The 21,032-nt window shown below is 38.7% G+C and overlaps 1 protein-coding gene across 5 annotated transcripts in view; it reads left to right on the top strand.

Moving 5' to 3' along the window:
• RPTOR (regulatory associated protein of MTOR complex 1) overlaps positions 1-21,032 on the top strand; it is a 420,799-nt gene that overhangs the window by 366,628 nt on the left and 33,139 nt on the right. For 3 of the 5 annotated variants that reach the window (XM_060688770.2, XM_087887078.1, XM_087887077.1), the window contains 5 exons: positions 4,781-4,886; positions 6,242-6,356; positions 6,685-6,809; positions 9,657-9,761; positions 16,741-16,788. In XM_060688770.2, the coding sequence (XP_060544753.2) occupies positions 4,781-4,886; positions 6,242-6,356; positions 6,685-6,809; positions 9,657-9,761; positions 16,741-16,788 (499 nt within the window). The remainder of the gene's footprint in view (positions 1-4,780; positions 4,887-6,241; positions 6,357-6,684; positions 6,810-9,656; positions 9,762-16,740; positions 16,789-21,032) is intronic. The other 2 variants (XM_060688771.2, XM_087887079.1) reach the window with 1 other exon arrangement.

Here is a 21,032-nt window from a genome sequence, read left to right as displayed (position 1 = left end):
ACACTTCCAAATCCTTGATCAGAACCAGCTTTGATGCTGCTGATAAAAGCCATGAGCTTTGCATATTTGATGCCTTGGGTCAATAGCGATAGCTGTTGATGACTGAGTGATGGATTTGGGTTGAGCTTTATTTTAATTTTTTTTTTTTAAATAGTTGTAAACTACCGTCGTTGCAAAATGCAGGCAGTTTTAAGAACTGAAAGAGGGATTATTTCAGCTAAAATAGAAATTGCTTGCAGTTGGAAAGCTACCTGATTAAGCTATTCCTTAATCAGTAGGACCATCATTTATAGAAACTAGCTTTAATGAAGCTGTTAGCATGGCAGATCTCTACACCAAGTGGTTTCAAGCAAATTCTGTCATAAGAAAGAGTACCAATTTTATAGATCAAAGAGGCTTGGGTAAACTACTCTTGCCAGAAGCCTTTTCTTTTTCAGCCGATGCATTTTCCTTATTTCATCTCCAAATTTAGATAGTTTTTGCTGACATTTTTAAACATTAACATTAAAAGTAGATTTATGTTTATTAACTGGTGTTCACTGAATTTTAAACAGGCAGGTTGGCTATGTAGCATCAAGCAGAATTTCCAATTGAAATAATGGCAATAGGAAATAATCAAGTGAGGCCACATATGGCAGTTTTGTCAGTCATGCAGTGGTGGTAACCAAATCAGTACCATTCAGAGTCATATTATTGATTGATTGATCGATCGATTAATCAATCAATTCATCCATTCATTGAATTTTTATAGCCACCCAACTCAACCAAGTGATTCTAGGTGGTTTACCATTCTGAAATTCTAAAACAGTGTAAACAGTTTAAACATTAAAACATCCACAAAATACATAAGTACCACCAGCAGTTTACAGATTAACAGAGTTGGAAGGGACCTTGCAGGTCATCTAGTCCAACCCCCTGCCCAATCCGCCTCTACCTAGGATTGAACTCACAACCTCCTGATTGTGAGGCAAGAGCTCCACCTCTAGGCCACAGGATGTGCACAGCTGTGATGATTAATCGGCTAATAATAAAACCAAGTAACAGGACTCCTCACACATTCTGAACCCCAGGCCCAGGTACATAACCAAGTTTTTAAAGCTTTGCAAAAAGTCAACAAGGTTGGAGTCAATCTAATCTCCAAGGGGAGAATGTTCCATAAGACAGGGGCTACAGCAGAGAAAGCCCTTCTTCTAGTTTTTACCAATCAACATGGGCTGACAGGATCTGCAGCATGCCTAGTTTGTTTAGTTGGATTTGACAAATAGAAAATCTTGGGAAAAGATGGTTTTTCAGGTAATCTGGTACAAAGAGACATAAGGCTATAAAGGTGAGTGAAAATATTACTCTTGTTTGAACAGGGGACTGTTACAATTTCTCTCTAAATTCCTTCCTCCTTTTTTCTTCCCCATTTAGAATGACTCTATGGAGGCTGCACTATCAAATTTAATTTCATAATATAACCAGCTTTTTTCCATTAAATAAAAACTAAAAAAGACCACTTAAAAAGGACAGAAGAGTCACAAAACAAATCATGTTGCAAAACTTTGTTATGCTTTAAAATGTGAATTTTGCATTAAAAAAAACCTTTTAAAAGAATATAATCAATATCTCATCAATAACCTTATAAGACAGCATAGAAGAAGATGGCTCTCCATCTCACCAATCCCCTGAGGATAGAAACATTGCCTAAGTAATGTGCTATGATAGCTGCCTAGGATTAGAACTGAGGGAATACTGTTGAATTGATCTAACATAAAAGCCTTGCAATATGTGAATGATATGGTATGGGAAAGGTAGGTGGCAGAAGCAAAGTGAATCCTGCATACAAACAACTGAAAACTGAATTCCTTTTCCTTTCTTTAAAGGGTTCTAAAAACAATGTGATAACACATTCAGGACATCAATTTATTTATTTTATTTTACTGATTTATATCCCATCTTCTGTATTTTTGCAAATAACTCAAAGCAGTGAAAATATCCAACATAACCTTCCTTTCCCTATTTTCCCTACAACAACAACCTTGTGAGATGGATTGGGCTGAGAAAAAGTGATTGCCCCAATGTCACTCAATTGGCTTTCATGACTAAGGCAGTACTAGAACTCACCATCTCCCAGATTCTAGCCTGGTACCTTAACCACTAGTTCAAACAGATTTTCTTTAGGTTCTTTTCCACATAGATTGAAGTTTGTCTTCTGAAATTAAAGGACCTGAATCAGCTTGTGTGAAGATAAATTTCAGCCAAAGATTGAGGAAATGTAGTACCATATTTGATGCACATTAGAGCAGGGCTCCCCAGCCCCCCAGGCCATGGACCACCAGCGAGCCGTGGCCTGTCGGGAACCAGACCGCCAAAGCAGCAAGTGAGCACACGAAGCTTCATTTGCACACGTGTGGGATTTAGGTTGCACACACAAAACAATTTCCCCCACTGCCAAAGCTGCTGCCGGTCCAGGAATCAGAAAGGTTGGGGACCCCTTCATTTGAGAGCTACAAAAACAAAATATCAGAATACAGTTCATGCCCTTTGCAAGAGCAAATTTGGATTCAGCACCACAGTTAGAAAACCAGATTTCTTTCATAACAAGTATAGCACTGAGCGCATCTTAGCCTAGTATAGAAAAATGTATGTATAGTAACATCCACACTTCCCTAAGGTCCCTCAATTTGGGGGCAACTTTCTCCTGGTAATGTTTGAAAGACTACCACCAAATAATTTTAAGTAATTATTTAATTAATTAAATATTTAATTCAATTTCCTTCTAATTGTGACCTGTTGGGTTTTTCCATCATAGAGAGAGGGTGGCTGTGTCATCTCTGTACAAAAAGAAAAAGTAAATTGATATTTGTTAATTGTATAATTAATTGGTTTACATTTAATTATAATTATATTTTATGAGGCATTCTGATTATTGTTACCGTAGTTACCTTGAAAAAGCTGACTAGCAAAGGGGAAGTCAACCACCAGCTTCTATAAGATTTTTTTGTAATGAAAGCTTGTTCATTCAGGGGAAGGGAATTTTTCATTCTCCTCCTCCCCAGAATGTTTTAATTCTATCAGGATTTGAGAACAATATTTTACTTTATTTTTGCAAGTAGACCGCAAAGCATCTTTTGCTTTCAGCATGCTGATACTACCAGCTGTGGTTTTAAAGTAGACAATGTAACCCTGTTTCTCAAACTACTATATTTCCAGTTGTGCAAAAAGAAACCACAGAATTCCCCCCACGGGATTATCTGCAATCATCTGCTACACCTTCTGCATTTATGTTTCCCTGAGACATGCTTCACCGTGCCATGTATTTGGAAAGAATAATGTAAAAATCCTATTCCCTGCTTTTAAATGGAAGAAAGCTTTAGAGACCAACATTAAAATGGCTCAGTGCCTTTGTCAATTTATGCAAGCAGCCACTAGATTCAAACAGATCTGCTATAATAAGTCATTTATATAAGCTTCCTCAATTTACATGGCTCTTTAAAAATAACAGAAGGCTCTCTCTCTCTTCATATGAGAACTTACAGCCAGAAAGAGACATGCTACAAGGCTTAGATTTTATTAAGCTGTAGCTTTTAAAATATTGGTTGATGAATCACATGATTTACAAATCCTGGTCTTAAAATGTGCATTTTTAAAGAGCTATTCCCTACTGAGAAGATTCTAATTCTGACATTATTAGTGTGTGGAGTTTGAATTGGTGCAGCACATCTTATCTTTTCTTTTCATACTGCCTGGCTTTATCTTCCCTGCAATTTTCAAGGGAGAATGTCACTTTCCTTAGGCTTCATGAAAATAATTGCCTGCGAAAGTAATGTATAATAATTTATATTAATTGATTAAAAAGCATAGTACAGGCTTTGATTAGCCTGGAACTAAACAATTTATAACATTAGACTCCAAAGGTGATGCATGTAAGTGCGCAAAACCATCTGCCTGTTACTTCTCTTAGTCAAGCCAAACTGAAGAGTCTCCTCATAGCAGAAATAAAGAAGGAAGTGAATTTATTTATTTATTTATTTATTTATTTATTTATTTATTTATTTGTTAGCTTTATAGTAGCTTTATACTGTATAGTATAGTAGCTTTATAGTAGTAAAATCTTTATTTTATATGACGGACGCATATATAATGTACAAGCCTTCTATTTCCTCACAACAACCTGTGGGGTAGGTGGTACTGAGGAAGAGTGACCAATCCAACATTACCCAGTTTCCATTCCTAAGGGATGAATATAACTCATGGTTTCTCAGTTTCTAGTCCAGCTACTTAGCCAGTACACCTGGGGAGTTTACATGGTTAGGATGCTGGGTTGGAGGTTAGCAAGCCCATGTTCGAGATTTGGGTGCTACTGCATGGCAGGTGAGCTCGCGTCATTTGCTCCAGCTCCTTGACGGGGACATAAAAGGAGCTCCCACAGACGACCTCTGGGACAGTGGTGATGTCACTGGTTAATCCTTTCAACACTGAAGCGCCTTAGGTGCTCTGACACGAACAGGACGAGGGACCAGTACACTAAACCGCCTCAGAAATTAAACTGGAGTGGCATTCACACATACATGGCTATTTATTTTTATTTATTTGTTAAATTTATTTGCCGCCTGTCTTGCTATGGGGCTACTCTAGGCAGCTTACAATAATAAAAAAGAAAATGAAAGGACTGTAAAATAATAGAACACTAAAATAAACAATGAAAAAGAACACAGTGAAAATATATACTAAGTCTCTGCCTTTGTTTTGTTTTGTAATAGTCCTGCTCTCATGTCTTTTCATTACTGCTTGATAGATTCCCGAAGAGCATGATTTGGAGAGCCAGATCCGCAAAGAGAGGGAGTGGCGATTTCTGCGCAATGCTAGAGTCCGAAAGCAAGCACAGAAAATTATCCAAAAAGGTGATTTCCCCCCTTTCTTCTTGCCTTTTCTGATGCCCAAAAGGAAAAAAAAATGGCCATTTTTCCACTATGAGTATGTGCTCCATCCTGCTTCAACAACGTACCCTTGAGCCTCAATACTAACAATGATCTTTGGTGCCAGCCTGGCTAATCTGATTATGTGCTCCCCAGACATCTGGCATACTATTCTATGAAGATAAAGTAGAAGTTACATCTCAATTACAAGAAAGGATGTTGCAAGCTAAATGGCAATTTTTCCCACTGCCGCTAAAAGGCAGAATTAAAGTATGATAATGTCCCTAATGCTTTCAAAGTTTTCTGCAGTTTCTTATGTATTGGCATTCTTTACCTTTATAGATTTTTCCCCCCGACAGTGCCTTTGGATTCGTCTATTCTGTGCTTTATTGAAAAGTCACCTGGCTTCTTTATAATTCATTATGTATTTGCAAATTATTGTTTAAGAACCAAGATTATTTGAGTTCCTTGCATTTTGCTGATGTAACCCCCTAAATTTTGCAAAGCAATGGTTAGACATGACATTTGAAAAATAATGAGAAATAGATTGTGTAATAATAAGAATAGTGAGTCAGAGGGAGTGAATATGTGTTGCTCACCTACATTTTGAGCACGACATAAGATGGGTTTTTTTACCAAGAATATTAGAGGGAGTGGGTGCTTTCCCATCTTGAGTTATCAGCTGCAAAATATTAATCTTCTGAGAGAGATGATCTGTCTCTTACATGTAGTTCGGTTTTTCTGTAATTGAAGTGACTTTATTCATCGTCATTGGTTGGGAGGATTTTGTTGGAGGTAGGGTCTTCTATGCTTACTGTATCCCCCCCTCTCTTTTTTTTTTCCCCTGTACGTAAGGATTTCTCATGGCAAAAACTTGCTTTTGTGTGAGCCGGTCCTCATCCTTAAGATCTTTTAGCCTTTTGTTTTTATTTTTTAATGGGACAGTTTCAATCTTTTAGTAACATCTGTTTATGACGCCTGTCTGCTTATTTTGCCTGATACACAAAATAATGTATTAATCAATTTGTTCAGAGCTTTTCAGTTCTAGATTTCTCAGGTGAGGAGTTGCAAGCAATAAGAGAAATCTGGCTGCCCTCTTTCAATCAGGAAATATACATATAATGCTAAAGTACATCAGATGTATGATTTCTGGGTCATGATTTCCAATTTTGACTGGATGAAGATAAATTAATCTATCTGGAGGAAAATGGAAGGGCTGTGTTATTTTTCCATTTAATTTAAAGAGTTTTCCTATGCTATAGCTTAGAGATATTTTTTTTTAAAACAGTAAGCAAACTATAAGAGATTGATGCTAATATTCTTTCTGAAATACTTTTTAGGTATTTCAAGACTAGATGATCAAATCTTTCTGAACAGGAACCCCGGCATGCCTTCCGTAGTCAAGTTTCATCCGTTCACCCCATGCATAGCAGTAGCTGACAAAGATAGCATCTGGTAAAAATACTGATTTTAAAGTCATACGATCTTATTTGATCTGGTGCCTTCTTCTGGCTCCTGAGAGAAGACCTTATAAAACTATAATCTTGTCTGAGTATAGATTTTCTATACAGAGTTTCAAATTTATTATTCTTTCTGCAAAAGCTGAAAATACAATGAAGACATATTAATCAAAAAATATTAAGCACTTGGGGGGAGGAACAAGCTATTTGATTTGCAGCCATTCAATAGAATGATATCCTGGATACCTAAAGCCAGGTTGATTAATGGATTCCATTTTATTTCATTTAATTTGTTCTTGCTTTTTTTTCCCTTCCTGTCCCAGTTTTTGGGATTGGGAAAAAGGGGAAAAGTTGGACTATTTTCACAATGGAAACCCACGTTACACTAGGATCACTGCCATGGAATATCTGAATGGACAAGACTGTTCTCTACTCCTGACTGCTACAGGTTGGTATATTATTTTTATCTAAAGCAGATAATAGAACTAAGAAGCATCAAAAGTTTTATCTGCCTCATCATCTTACTGATTCATTCAATCTTAGACACAATATCTCTCTGTTTATTTGTTTCCACACATTCTACTAGCCAACTTTTGAGTCATTCCCCAAGCTGTTATCATACAGCAGACTATGATAATCATATAAAAATGATCCTATGAGTGTTTTACTATTTTCTTCACCCATCCTCATTTCTTCTCAAATATGTAAAACATGCTGAAAGTAGGCGAGAGAAGGTCTATATTAGATTCTCTTCCATAATCATCCTCCTGACAGTAACTGCAGGAATTCACATCATGTCATACCTTTGCCTCAAACTTTCTGTTGGTATGGCAGTTCGAAAATATTCTCCCTCTGGGACTAATGTGAATTACCTGAAGCCCAGTAAGATGCGGGGTAGAGGGGTAGAGCCTTGGGTGCAACTCTTGAAGACCAACAAAGTTTTTTTAAAAAACCAAATTGTAATTTGCAATGTGAAAGAAGGGGGTAATTATTAAATATGTGTCTGGAAAGTAATTCTTTTGATTATATTTAATTATACAAAAAATAGCCCTCTGGCCACTTTTTACAATGCATCCCTTGACAAGCTATTCAAAGACCAGATGGGGCATCCAGACTAGAAGATGTTGTATAAGATTTCAGGGTAGGTTAGCAAGGGAAATAAGCTTTTTTAATTTTAAAGAAAAATATCTCCAGGAATATTCCATTATAAAGCAATCTCCTTCACCTTAACCTCCCCAAACAGCATTATTATTATGAACATATTATTTACAGGATAGATATTACCGAAGCATATTCTTCTCAGAGCCCTTATTTCTATTAAGAGCATGATTACATAGCATAAGCAAGGCACAGGTATTCCTATGATTGCTGTGGGGACTTGGGTATATAAATGAAAGAGTATTGCCAGTCGTAGAAAAAGATTGTATTCAATTAAGGGAAAATTGTATTTTTTTTAAGTTATCCATTTAAAGATTTGAAATGTGAAATTCTTTTGAAAATGATTAAGCAGGCAATCTTAATCTTTCCTTAGACAATCATCTAAGGATGTTTCCAATAAGGTGGAGATACTCTGGGTAGTTCCAAGTGTACTGTATGAAGAGCCTAGAACAGGGGTGTCAAACTCAAGGCCTGAGGGCCACACAGATCCCAATCTCTGTGCGGCCCTCCCGAGCTCCGTTTTTGCTGGCAGAGGGTTGCAAGAGGCCGTCGCAACTGAAAACAGAGCTCGCAAGGGCCAAGCTCCCGATCTCCATTTTCACTGGCAGAAGGTTGCAGGAGGCCATTGCAGCCAAAAACAGAGCTTGGGAGCCCGTTTTCACTGGCAGAGCTCTCTGGCCACCACAGGTGCCCCTGACACGAGTGATGTTGAGCTGGCCATGCCCACCACAGCCCCCCGAGGTCAAACACAACCCTGATGTGGCCCTGAATGAAATAGAGTTTGACACCCCTGGCCTAAATGTTGATTTTTATCACAGAGGTTCCTGCTAGCATTTCTTGGAATGCTGTTCGTGGAAAGAAGCACGGCCACTTCTGGATGCAGAGCCCTTCCATCCCTCTTAAATATGCTTTTTGATAGCTGACCTTACTAATCCCCTCCATTTATTTCAGATACATTTGGGTATAAGTGGAGATCAAAAACATATAGCTCTTCCAGGCTAAAAAGCCCAGTAGATCTCCCTCTTCCCCTGTCCTAATAGGCACCATCAGCCAGCCAGGATTTAGAAAGGGCTTCTTCACCACTTCATTCCCTCTCCTGCTTTCATTGGCTTCTTCTGCCCAAGTCTATATCTAAGATAATTCTTCTAAAAGCAATGACCTTATAAAGTATGACCTATCTGGATTTACAAGACAATCAGTCAGCTAAATATATACCCACAGAAAGCCTCTTCTCATGAGCCATGTTTTTCCAACTTCATAATGGAGGTGTGTGTGGGAGGGGAAATCTCTCTATGTTTTTGAATGGCCACAGTGAAGTGTCATTCAGGGAACATTACTGGATAATGCAGAGGTGAAAATGTTTTTAGAGGAGGTTAAGGTAAAAATAGGAATGGGTGGTTTCCTGGGAGATAAATGATTACTATCCCTACTTTAATCAATCCTTGTAGCCCTAAACAACAACCTGAGATCATGCTGCTAAAATTCAGCCATTTTGTGAGATGAATTTCAGCAATGTGGCTCAGAATATTGGAAAATTGTATATAGGGTTGTCTACTACTGTCCCAGTCTGACTGAACTTCTAAAATTCAGCATTATATTATAGTATAGAGAGGCTTAATAAAAAAAAATATTTGGGCTAGAGTTATATCTTAAATGCAGTAGAAAAATGCTTATTGGATAACAAGATATAGCAAACAACCGAGTGAATAAGATACCACAAGTAGTATGAGCTCAGAGTGATATATATAGTTGGAAATCTGATGAAAGCCAATATGTTAAGTCTTGTCTGATTCTTAATATATGAGTCTATATTGTTTAGAATTTCTTATACATCAGCTCTAATTTTTAGGAAAGTTCTTAGGAAATTGATCATGATGAAAAGTTTAATCTCCATTCAGTGTCAACTCTAAAGCTTTTGAAAATGCTTTATTTTCAAATGCTTTATTTTGAATATGCTTTATTTAAATCCACCAATCTAAAATAAAATGTTCTGTATTAAGATAAGGTTGTTTGCTCTATGTCCCAAAGCCACTCTTTTTATATTGCTTTGTATGTTCCTTTTCTTTTCTTTTCTTTTCTTTTCTTTTCTTTTCTTTTCTTTTCTTTTCTTTTCTTTTTTTTTTGTCCTGTCTTCAAGATGATGGTGCTATAAGAGTGTGGAAGAACTTTGCTGACCTGGAGAAGAATCCAGAGATGGTAACAGCATGGCAGGGTTTGTCAGACATGCTACCTACAACACGCGGTAAGTATGACCATAACACTCTTTTCTGAATGTGAAATATATCAATAATTAGCCTTGGTCTGAAGTGAGGCTGGGTAATCTGGAGCTGTCTTCTTTGCTTCTGCTTTCAGTAGTATCTTGTAATTAGACTTTTGGCTGCCATAGACTGACAAGTTAAGATATTTCTTCCCAGCCATAGTTTCAGAAAATTATAAACACAGGCGTAAAAATGCTACTTGTGGAATGGATAGAGAGGCATCTTTTTAGTAATGTGAATCAGGACTAAAGTTGTGTTACCCCCTCCTGCACTATACTGGTTTTCCTATCAGTGGAGGTCAAGTCTAACTTTTTGCTTCTTGAGAAAGAGTCATTAGAGAGCTGCACTGAGCACTGCCCTTCTTGAACTTCTCACAGCAATTGGTTATCTCCTTCCAATTTGGGGTTTATTCAGAACCTCACCTCTTGCTGCTGTTCTCCTTTATTTGCCGATTCTCCCTTGACCCAGCTTTGCATGCTTCCCATATCACTTTGCTTAGCCCGCTTTGACTTCAGCACATATAGCACCGCTTCAGTCTTTCCTGCCATACGTGGGGGGAAAGGGAAGGAGAAGAAAATAGGAAAAGTCACAATCAGGGTCTTTTACAAGTAGCATAAATGGTTCCGGCATGGTAATGGCTCTGGCAAAGCTAGATGTCAACAAGAGACTTGTCACTATGCATATTTGATGGAGGCAAGTTAAGTAACGCACACACACAAACACACAGCAAAATCTCTCTCAAATATTTTAATAGAAAGGTGTTCGCGCTGCTTCCAAGACATGAGGATTCATTAAGGCACTGACAGTTCCCATTTCTGAGCTGATACATCTCTGCCCTGCATCTTTGAAAATCTCCTGTTGCTATACTACTACTTTGCTAGCCTCTTAACATATTTGCGCTAACACAGCCAGTAATCAGTAATGATTTGACATGTCAATATAAAACATCTACACCCTTTGAACTTTATGGTTTGAACACTTGCAGGAGTAACATCTACATATTTTTCTTTAATGTCACCTTCCCTCACACTGCCCTGCTTTTCCTGCATAATGTGATTCAAGCTACTGATAGAAATCCACATGAAACATCTCACTTAGATCTAAAAAAACACTAACAACCCATTCTTGGCTTTTTCCATAAAAATCCTGAATTGCTCAGGCAGTCGGAAAGCAGAGGTCTGTTTGCGGTAAACCCAGCTTTCTATAACATGCCTCTCCGTGTTTGCAGAACATGGAGTCCTAAAGGGCACATTTTAGGCATCTGGTAAAAAATCCTCCATTTAAAAGGCCATTTGTCAGCAGCCAAGCAAAGATCGCATTGTGCATTGCGTTGTAAATAGAAGAGTACTAGACTCAGATCTTGCTGATCTTTTAACATCTTCCCGTCTCTGAAATAATCATTAAATAAATAATAAGTTGTATCTTGTCTAAAGCATCTATATAATGCCCACGCATTCAGTTACTGTACATTTCAGTTAATTTTATTAGCAGTGTTTGACACTGCCAAAAGAACGGTTCCTGCAAATTCAGTTTATTCTTGTGCAGCTTATTTAAAAATTTGAACTAAGTGAAAAAAGGCAATCACCAAATCGTTAAAGGAATATACAGTTAAAATGCAGGAGGAAATGTTTTTGTTAATTGCCTGGGTCACTCTTAAATGGAAAGACTAATCTCAATATAGTACAAATTTATCTAGTGATGTAGACAGAAACACACACACACACACACACACACCAGCTTTCAGTAGCCTAGAGCATCCTGGCTACAAGTTTATGAGACATAAAGTCCCATGTATCTGGAGGGTACAAAACTAGGAGCTACTATAAGACATGATTTGCTCTAGAAGAGTTAAGATGTAATAGATATTGATTCTGCAATATTTAAAATTGATAGTCCAATCACATAAAAATATGCAAACCACCTTCATAATTACTTTAAAACACTGAAAAGAGTGAAATCTTACACAAAGAAATACTATCTTCTGAGATATCCGAAACACTGTTTTTAGTCTATGTAGTTCTTTTAAGAAGGTACAGATACTGCAATTGTAAGGGACAATATGGAGTATACTGTTTGTACTATAATATTTTCACTTCTGATGTTAGTAGCCAATTAGCTAAATAAAATCAGAATTTGAGCTATCTTTTGGATACCAGATCTGACAGAAAGTGCCATTTTCAGAAATTGGCTTAAAATATTAACAACCACTTAAAGAGTTCCTTCTTATGCTTATGAGTTATTGCAGTAAAAATAGTCCAGGGCCAAAGGGAAATCATATTCCTTTGATACAGTTCAGTAAATATGCATAAGCAGATGTTATTTTAATCCTGGGCTCCAGCATAAAGATTGGGGGCCAATGCAATCAAATTCAGTTGTATCCTTGGGCTTTCCTTGTGTCTGCTTCTGCAGTTCATTAATAAGAGACAAGAAAATACTGACCAGATGACAATTGTGTAGTGTGACACCATCATATCACAAAATGTTCCGGCTTCATTCCAGAGAAAATGAACACATATTATATGGAGTTAAGTGTAATGAAAACAAACCAACCTGTTGGCATCAAATATAGCCATGGAACCAATAAATCAGCAGTAGAGCTAACTTTATTTTATCAACAGTTGCTTCCTCAAGAATTTGCTCCCCAAAATAAAAGCACTGAAGACCCTGATAATCGGGGGTAAAGAAGTTCTATATTTTCCCTTGACCATCTCATTTTCCCTAGCATCAATTAAGAGAGGGCGCACAATAATTACATGGTTTGTCATGTCTGATCCCCTCTGCCCCACCTCATGGCTTCCTAACAAATGCAACATGTTCGGATGAGTAAAAGCTCTAAAGGGGTTACGCTTTTATGAAAGAATCATTTATCTTCTGATTCAACTCTTGCTGCTGCGGGAGGGATGAATGGGCTATGTCAGCAGCCCTCAAACTTTTGGGCACCAGGGACCGGTTCTGTGGAGAGAGGTTTTTCCGTGAACTGGAGGGAGTGTGATTTCATGTGCTGTCTGCATCCCACGGATGGGGCTTCACTTGTTTGTGCAGCCCAGTTTCTGGTATACTGTGGTTTGGTGCCAGTTCACAGACCAGGGGTTGGGGAGCCCTGGGCTAGGTAAAGCAAAAACTAATCAGTGCCAAGAAGCAAAGTGAATTAAATTAGCCCTCTACAGAAATGAGATATAAGTAGTCCTCGACTTACAGCCACAATTGAGCCCAAAGTTTCTATTGCTAAGCAAGACAGCTGTTAAGTGAGTTGTGCCTCATTTTGTGATCTTTTTTGCCACAGTTGCTAAGCGAATCGCTGCAGTTATTAAGTGAATCATGCGGTCGTTAAGCAAATCTGAATTCCCCCATTGGAAGGCTGGAAAGGTTACAAAAGGTGATCATATGACACCGGGACAGTGCAATTGTCATTGATACATGCCAGTTGTCAAGCACCTAAATTTGGTCAGGTGACCATGGGGATGCTGCAAGAGTCGTGAAGTGTGAAAAATGGTCACAATCCCTTTTTTCAGTCCTGTCCCTAAGCAAATGATTGTAACTCAAGGACTACCTGTTCTTGAAAGAATGCTGCTTCTGTTGTGGAAACCAAGGATTGTAATATGCTTGTGGCCCCAATTTTTAGTTGCACTTCCTTCGTATGTGGCCAGTGAAATTATTCCAACAGGCTCTGCTTTCACTTTCCTTCATCTTGGTCCTGCCCTCCTTATCTGATGATGTGAGCTGCTTGATGAAAAATAGGTCACTGACCTCACAAGAGATTTGAGGGAACAACAAGAGCAGGTGACACTCATAAGGTCTGCCTTTTCTTTAATGACCTCTTTGTGCACGTTTCCTCATTTGTGGTGAACCAGCTGGAAGGAAAGCAACATTATAATAATAGTGCAATTCTTTTGTTCTGGAAAAATATAAGAGGAATCCAAAGGATTTTAGTTCTGTACTAACCTCATAACACAGTGACAAATAGATCCCCTCTTCTTTTGACAAAAAATAAATATGCCCTTGCCAGGTTTATTTGTATTTATCAGATGAATGTAATTGTCCTACATACAAGAACAGTAAGAGCAAATTGGAATTGCTTATCATCTAGTGTTTTGATTTATGCAAAACATCCCACCGTAATATGACACTGAAAGAAAGGATCCCTAGATGCAATGAAGAAGGAGGGGCTGCTCAGGGTCAATATGTTATGCATTAACTCCGTTTTAATCTTGAACTGGTCAATTCAGCATAAAACTAACTTGGGTTGTAATAAAAACATTGAGAAATAAATGCAAGCACCACCATAAATTGCAAGTACACATCATGTCCTAGAAGAAATTCTTGACTGCTGCAATTCAGTATTTTTAATGGAGCAATGAAGCCAAAGCAAATGATTAGAGCTACCTGACCATCTCCAAAAAGTTCCTAATCAGATTTTGTGAACACAGGTAGTTCTTGACTTATGATGATTCATTTAGCAAGTTGTGATGGCTCTGAACAAATTGTGGTTATGACCGATCCTCAAAGTTCTGGCTGTCCCAGGAATCCCATGGTCTTGTCATCATGATCATGATCTACGTATATGGCAACTCACACTTACAACTGGTTGCAGCTTCCTATGATCACTATTTGTGAACTTCTCAGCAGGCTTTCCCAGAAAGTCAGTGGGGAAGCCGGGAGGGAAGATCACAAAATGCTGGGGTAAGTTTCCCCTACCCAGCCCCTCTGTGCTCACACCACACCCGTTTGTGTACCCGTGCATACTGTCCCCAAGTCTCACTATGAATCCCCACCACTTGCATACCTTCCCCAAGCTTCACCATGCCTTTCTTGAACACTATCATGCACTCTCTCTGAATATGTCACCCTCATACAACCTCCCCAGCCTTACTGCACCTTCCTCATCCCTACTCACACTTGTGCATCCTCTCCGAGCCTCGCTGCACCTCTCTTACACATACCCGCACACCCTCCCAGAGCTTCCCTGCACCTCTGTTGCACCCCCATCCATTCTCCCCAACCCTTGCCACACTCCTTGTACACCTTTGTGCACCTCCACACACATCCTCCCAGAACCTTGCCATGCCTTTCTCACACCCTCACACAGGTCCTCATGCCCTGCCCCACCTGGAAGCAGCCACTTGAGAGCTGCCTGGGACTTGCAACTTCCTTCTGATTTGGTTCTGGGAAGCCAACAGGGAGCTGCCTCACCTAATGACCATGGAGTTTAGTTAATACCCACATTGCTTAGTGATGGAAATTCTGTACCACTTGCCATTGTAAATCAAGGACTGCTTTTATTTGGATGGGAGACAGCAAGAAATCCAGAGCTTTAGACTATAGTGAGAAATTTGCCAGAAGACCACAATGCCAAAGCATTTCCATTTGATTAGACTTTTCACACTCTTCTGTACGGTTGTTGGTTTTTCTTCCCTATAATGTACAGTCTGACAAAATGAGAGTTGTGATATAAAAATGTCACAGGAATAATTTATTCTTTTCCTTCAAGAAGCTCTGGAAATCATACCTTGATATCTTTTTCTATAATATACGCATATAGCCCCTGAAATTTTAATCAGTTTTACAGGCTCAAGATCAATAGACTTTATAGCTAATCCACTGTTTAACCCACTGCACTATCTAAGTTCTTCTGGCATTTGATAGACCTTAGAAATAACTATTTTTATGAAGCATAAACTGCATAAATAATAGATCAGCTTAATTATTTCAGAGCACTTGTTAAAATAGAGAATCAGATATAAAAGCAGGGAGAGTTAGAAAGGATTAGTTGTTAGGATTTCAGTTGTAAATTGAAAAGGCCAAAGTTGATTTGTGTAATTGATATGTCAGACTTCACAAGAATTATACAGCTTATTTGACAAAGAGGACATTTAAAGGTTTATTAACATCACGACTAAAGGGGTGACTTGCCCATTTCTTACAGCATCAACAAAATGGCATTTTGTTGATACTAAATGGATTTTGGAAAGGCAGGAGGAACAGACGTTAAGTGTTGTTCTTTCCTAGGTCAGATCAGCAGTCCAACTAATCAGATACCCTGACAACTTACACAAGGCTTGGACTGCTGTTGAACTGTAATACGGAAGCTTTGCAATGGGGAAAATGACCATCACCGACCCTATAATGTGTTTCCAGCTGCTTCAGTTCCTTTCAAGTATGAAAATGCCTACCTTAAAAGGAGCAGGAAATTCTCTCCCCGGATTAAATAGATATCTATGGCCAAGCTAGTCTCAATAAATATCTAAAATTCAATTTTTCCTCCTCTATCTGCAGCCATTACCTTCTATCTCTACTCAACATCCAGGGTTCTTTTTAAAAAAAAATTTTTTTTTTTACTTCAAATGTATCCCCTTGTAGGACTAATTTTTCCACTTAGGCAGTTGTTTGAGCAGTGCCTTTATAAATTGTGCTGCCTCTCCTAATCTTGAGTGCTCATTAGCAAATCACTGAAGTATGCTTTGCTGAAGCCTATTATATGACTCCACAGCTGAGCTGGTGGCTCAGAAAGTGAGGCCTGAAGAAGGTATGCTTGCTGTTTTCTGTATGATTTCCTTCACGTTTTCGGGTTGGGTTCTGCTACAGAGTCACTCAGAGCAATACTTTCATTTCTCATGCTCCTTTGAACATAAGACGCCTTTCAGTCTAGATCCTGAAAATAAGGCTACGGTTAGAGAAGACAATGTCAGATCAATTGGGAGCATGACTACAAAACCCACCCCTACCACCAAAAAAATACCTTTTTTTTTTCTTTCCTGTGATTAATGGCTTCCTAGGATGGCTGCTTGAGTCAAGTTGCTCGTCTTCCTTCCTTTCCTGACTAGAAGCTTTTGCTACCGCTTCTCTCTAACTCTGTTCTTTTCTGTTCCTTTTGGGTTGTGTTTTCGACTCCTTTTAAAGATTTGTTTTGCTTTGGCTGATCAACTTACCCTTAGCATCAACCCCTTAATCCCTGTCTTCTCACAGGTCTGGCCCGAAGGGTTTCAATCTATCTTGACAGAAGTAAACAGGGAGGTGAGTGCTCTCTTTCCTCTTATGTATAAACAGCATGGGAGGGATGGACCTTCTGATCTTGTTACTTGGTTTAAAAGAAATGCCATTCCTTTTAACGCTTCCTAGGCCATGTTAGTACTTGAAAAACAATTTAGCACCCTCAGCCTGTTTGTGTGAGATCTCTACGTCATGGGTGTCTAATACGCTTCTGAACCCAGCACAGCAAGATGAAAGCAGGGGGTTGCTCTTCGCTTTGGGAGTCGGCTTATTAACCAAAAGTGGAATTGGGAAATTGTTGCCATGTTGTTCAAATAACAGGGCACCAAGGCTCCAAGATCTGTGTATATTCTTCCCACCATGTCTCTGTTCTTCTGTTTTTCAGGAGGTATTTGGGGATGCACAAGTCTCATTTTTCAAAATGTTTCTGATAATATTGCCTTTGTTCCAATTTTGACACTCTGTGCAAATATTCGATGGCTGTGACCTTTGTGTTGTAATATAGAAAATGGGTTTTCTCCTTTTGTAACGTAAATGTCCAGAAAACAATTCTGAATCTTGTTTTTGACTCCTGGTGAAATCTGTACTTAAGATTTGGGGTCGGTCGTACTGTGGGACTCAAAATCTTTCTCTGTTGCTTTAGATGTTAAGGTAGGGATCAATGGCTGGCACAACAGGATGTGATATATACATACATACATACATACATACATACATACATACATACATATAGTATGTGTCAGAAGGCTGATGTAATCTTCTGAGGTGTTTCATGAATTATGAATACTGTATTCACTCGATGATAAGAGCTGGGATATGTCAGCAGTGACTGCCAGAACAAAAGTGGCTTTGTGCTTTGTGACTTGGTCACAGAGACACAGAGACCTTTATACGTCAGTTAATTCTTTGGAAGGAGTGTACAAAATCAATGCAGTCATTTTACCCTCCTATAGCCCTCCTCGCTGGCCCATTCACAGGGTACTAATTAGCAAGCTGGAAGATTGAAATGACTTCCCATTTGATACATTGAGCATCGGACCAGCTTAATGCAACCACCACTGAGAATCAATACTAATGATGCTCAGGCAGTAACCATCAGCCAGAAGCAGATAGACAGATGGTTCTTATTCAGCACCAGGCTATCAAGCTAGGAGACCTGTTGAACTCTATGGAACTTGCCTGTCTTTGCTCTTTGGTCGAAGGGTGCTTTTCAGAGTGACTTTGCATATTACAGCACTACCACAGAAAATGAGATGAATGGATACAGACGTACACTTTCTTCCTTTTCTTATGCTGTGCTAAGTCACAGACATTATCCTAATACTCCAGGCTCCAATCACCTCTTCTTCATGGCCAAAATACAGCAAATACTCCATTTATACTTACCTTAAATCCCAGTTCTAGTCTCTAAAATCAGCATGAGCCTCTAAATCTTGTTTCCCACCTTTTTTTATTCTCACATCTAACTCAAACCACAGTGGTACAGAATTCTAAGAATTTTTGAGATAATAAAAAAAGTCAGTGGAAATCATGACTTTGATCAAAGCCTGCCCCTATTTTGCAAATAAACTTTATTTTGCCTTGATATTGAAAGATTTAAAGGAAAGGAGGAGATGGTACTACAATATATGGTGCTGGTGGGATTGTTATCAAACATTTCTCAAACCCTCTGTCAGTCCAGCAGCCCACATATGTCCTCTGTGCAACACAAGATGAACTAACCACCACTTCCTTTAGTTGCCCAATAAGGAAGTGCCCAAATCAGCCTGCAGCTAGTACTTTTGCCCTGTTCCTGCCTGATGTTTTTGCAGCAGAAAACTAAGAAAGAAGCCAGGTCACTAACTACAAAGCTTCCCAAGGAGAACAATAGGTGCAAGGTAGGAAAAGGAGAAAGCCACAGGATTGAAAAGCAGGGAACGACAGAGGTTCCCACAGGTAGGAAAACAACCAGCTGAAACCCTGCAGAGTTCAAAAAGGGAACATTGCAGTTTTAAGCTGCATTACACAGAGCTTGAAGAAAATCAGCTCAGCAATCAAACACCTATTGATGCCCTAAGATCACAGAGGCATATTTGCACCAAACCCCATGAAGACATTTATCTCCAATAAGTTCTTCTGTAGTTAGAGCCATAAGGTTTGGTATCATGCAATAGGAGAGACAATGAAAATAGGAAATAGTGAAGAGGGCTGAGTCCTTTTTTTGTCATGTAAGTGATACTTGGGATGAGAAGAGTGTTATTTGGAGGGGCATTTTTCAGTTCAAATGAAGAATGAGATAATCTACTTTCCTCCCTATTGCTTGAAAACAAAAATAGAGACATGCCCTATGCAGCAACTCAGAGAAACTGTCTAGAAAAGATCAGCTGTGCATAATTGGGACTGATGCTCTGTTGTGACCTTTATGCATACAGCTAATCAAAATGGAGGATTAGACCAGGACAGAATTCCAACAATTATTCTTACGGGACAGGGGATCTGAATGGTATTCCTTTGGAAAGTAGTCATTCATGAAGTCAAGCTCCTTTATTGAAATTTTTTGCTGATCCATTGAGATGCAATTCTGCATCCTGCAGGGATCATCATAGGAGGTTCTCCTTGTTGACATGATGTTACCTAGTTTGGTAATGAAACATCTGGAAGAAAACAACCAAGTTCAGAGAGCATCAAGGACCCTACAGTGCCCATATTGTATATCATAGTATTTCAAGCAGTACTGTTACTTCTTGCATGAAGAAAGTGGGCTGAAACATTTTTTAAAATCTGTTTTCTGGAGAGAGTTTTTTTGCTACCAAATTTATTTAATCACATATAATGCTTTCAGAAGATGACTATTGCTGTAACAAAGTTTGGGTTTTCAGGATCAGGATCAGATAGAAGCAATAGCAATAGCAGACTTATATACTGTTCCATAATGCTTTTACAGCATTCTCTGAATGGTTTACAAATATCAGCATATTGCCCCCGACAATCTGGGTCCTCATTTTACTGGCCTCGGAAAGATGGAAGGCTAAGTCAACCTTGGGCCGGTCAGGATTGAACTGCTGGCAGTCGGAAGAATTAGCTTGTAATATTGCATTCTAACCACTGCACCACCAAGTCACCATAATAGATTCCATGACCAGATTCTTCTCACAATACAGGGTGGCAGTGGCAGTTTCGGATTTCTCTACAAGAACGAGCACATTTCAATTTCTAAAATTAGGACTTTACTTTTGAATGCATAACCCACTTTTGTGTTTTTTCCACCACTCAAGTCCAACTTACTACATTAGTGAATTATCACTGCCTTAGTATTCCTTAGTATTTCCTATTTGTCTTGCATCCCAAAAAGCAGATTGATATTCATATGGTTGCATTCACAAACAACAGATGAAAAGTATATTTTTGTGAAACCATCCAGGTGACTCAAAACAGTGGGGTCATTCTGCATACATTAAGGGAGTCTGATAAAACCTGGAAAAATAGTTTCTGAAATGAGTTTTTAGCAATATAAGGAATTTGTTGAATCTTCCTGCCTTTATTCTTTTTTTTTTCCTGTTACATATTTTCCTGTTACATATTTTTTTTCCTTTGTTGATTTTAAGATTGATATCCTACCACGGCACTTCCAGCAGTGTCGCTCATGGGTATCTAATCATCCCAACATAACTTGTTAGATCACTTGAGCTCCAAAGGATTCCAGTGTGATGTATGCTTTTAGAATATCATTGCTTTGCCTTTTCTTTGATTTCCAAGGTGGTTTTACATCACGATAAAATCAAAAGCCATAAATAATAAATTTCGTGTAGCATCAATAGCTGCAGTCCAAAGGCAAGCCAGCAATAAAATTGAACGTACAATACCATCCTAAGAAAACAATCTAGTCTGGGAATCATATGCAGTAAAGAGAGGGAGCTCTGCAATTGGTGCATGACTATCGGCACTTGCTCCTTTGTTAAGGACCAGAACCAGAGAGTTGAGTTGCCATTATTTTCAGGTACATTTGAAGAAACAGCCTTCACATAGTTATATTTGGGTTCATTTCAAGGATGGATTTGTACAGGGCAGAACTAGCACACTGTCCTTAACAATATGGAATTAATACAGAAAGACTTTCTGGTGGAACGAACAGGCCTGTCTCCCCCCTTTTGTGTCTTTCAAATAGGGAGAGATGGTTCCCAAAGAGAAAGGGAAGGATAGGCTTTGCGGTCCTCAACAGGGATATATATATATAGGGAGTCCTCGGCTTAAGACCACCATTGAGCCCAAAATTTCTGTTGCTACCCCAG

Source organism: Pantherophis guttatus, chromosome 2, assembly GCF_059756535.1.
Source record: "Pantherophis guttatus breed Tessera chromosome 2, ASM5975653v1, whole genome shotgun sequence".
In the NCBI taxonomy this organism is placed as follows: Eukaryota; Metazoa; Chordata; class Lepidosauria; order Squamata; family Colubridae; genus Pantherophis; species Pantherophis guttatus.
This window is presented reverse-complemented; position numbering and strand designations above follow the sequence as displayed.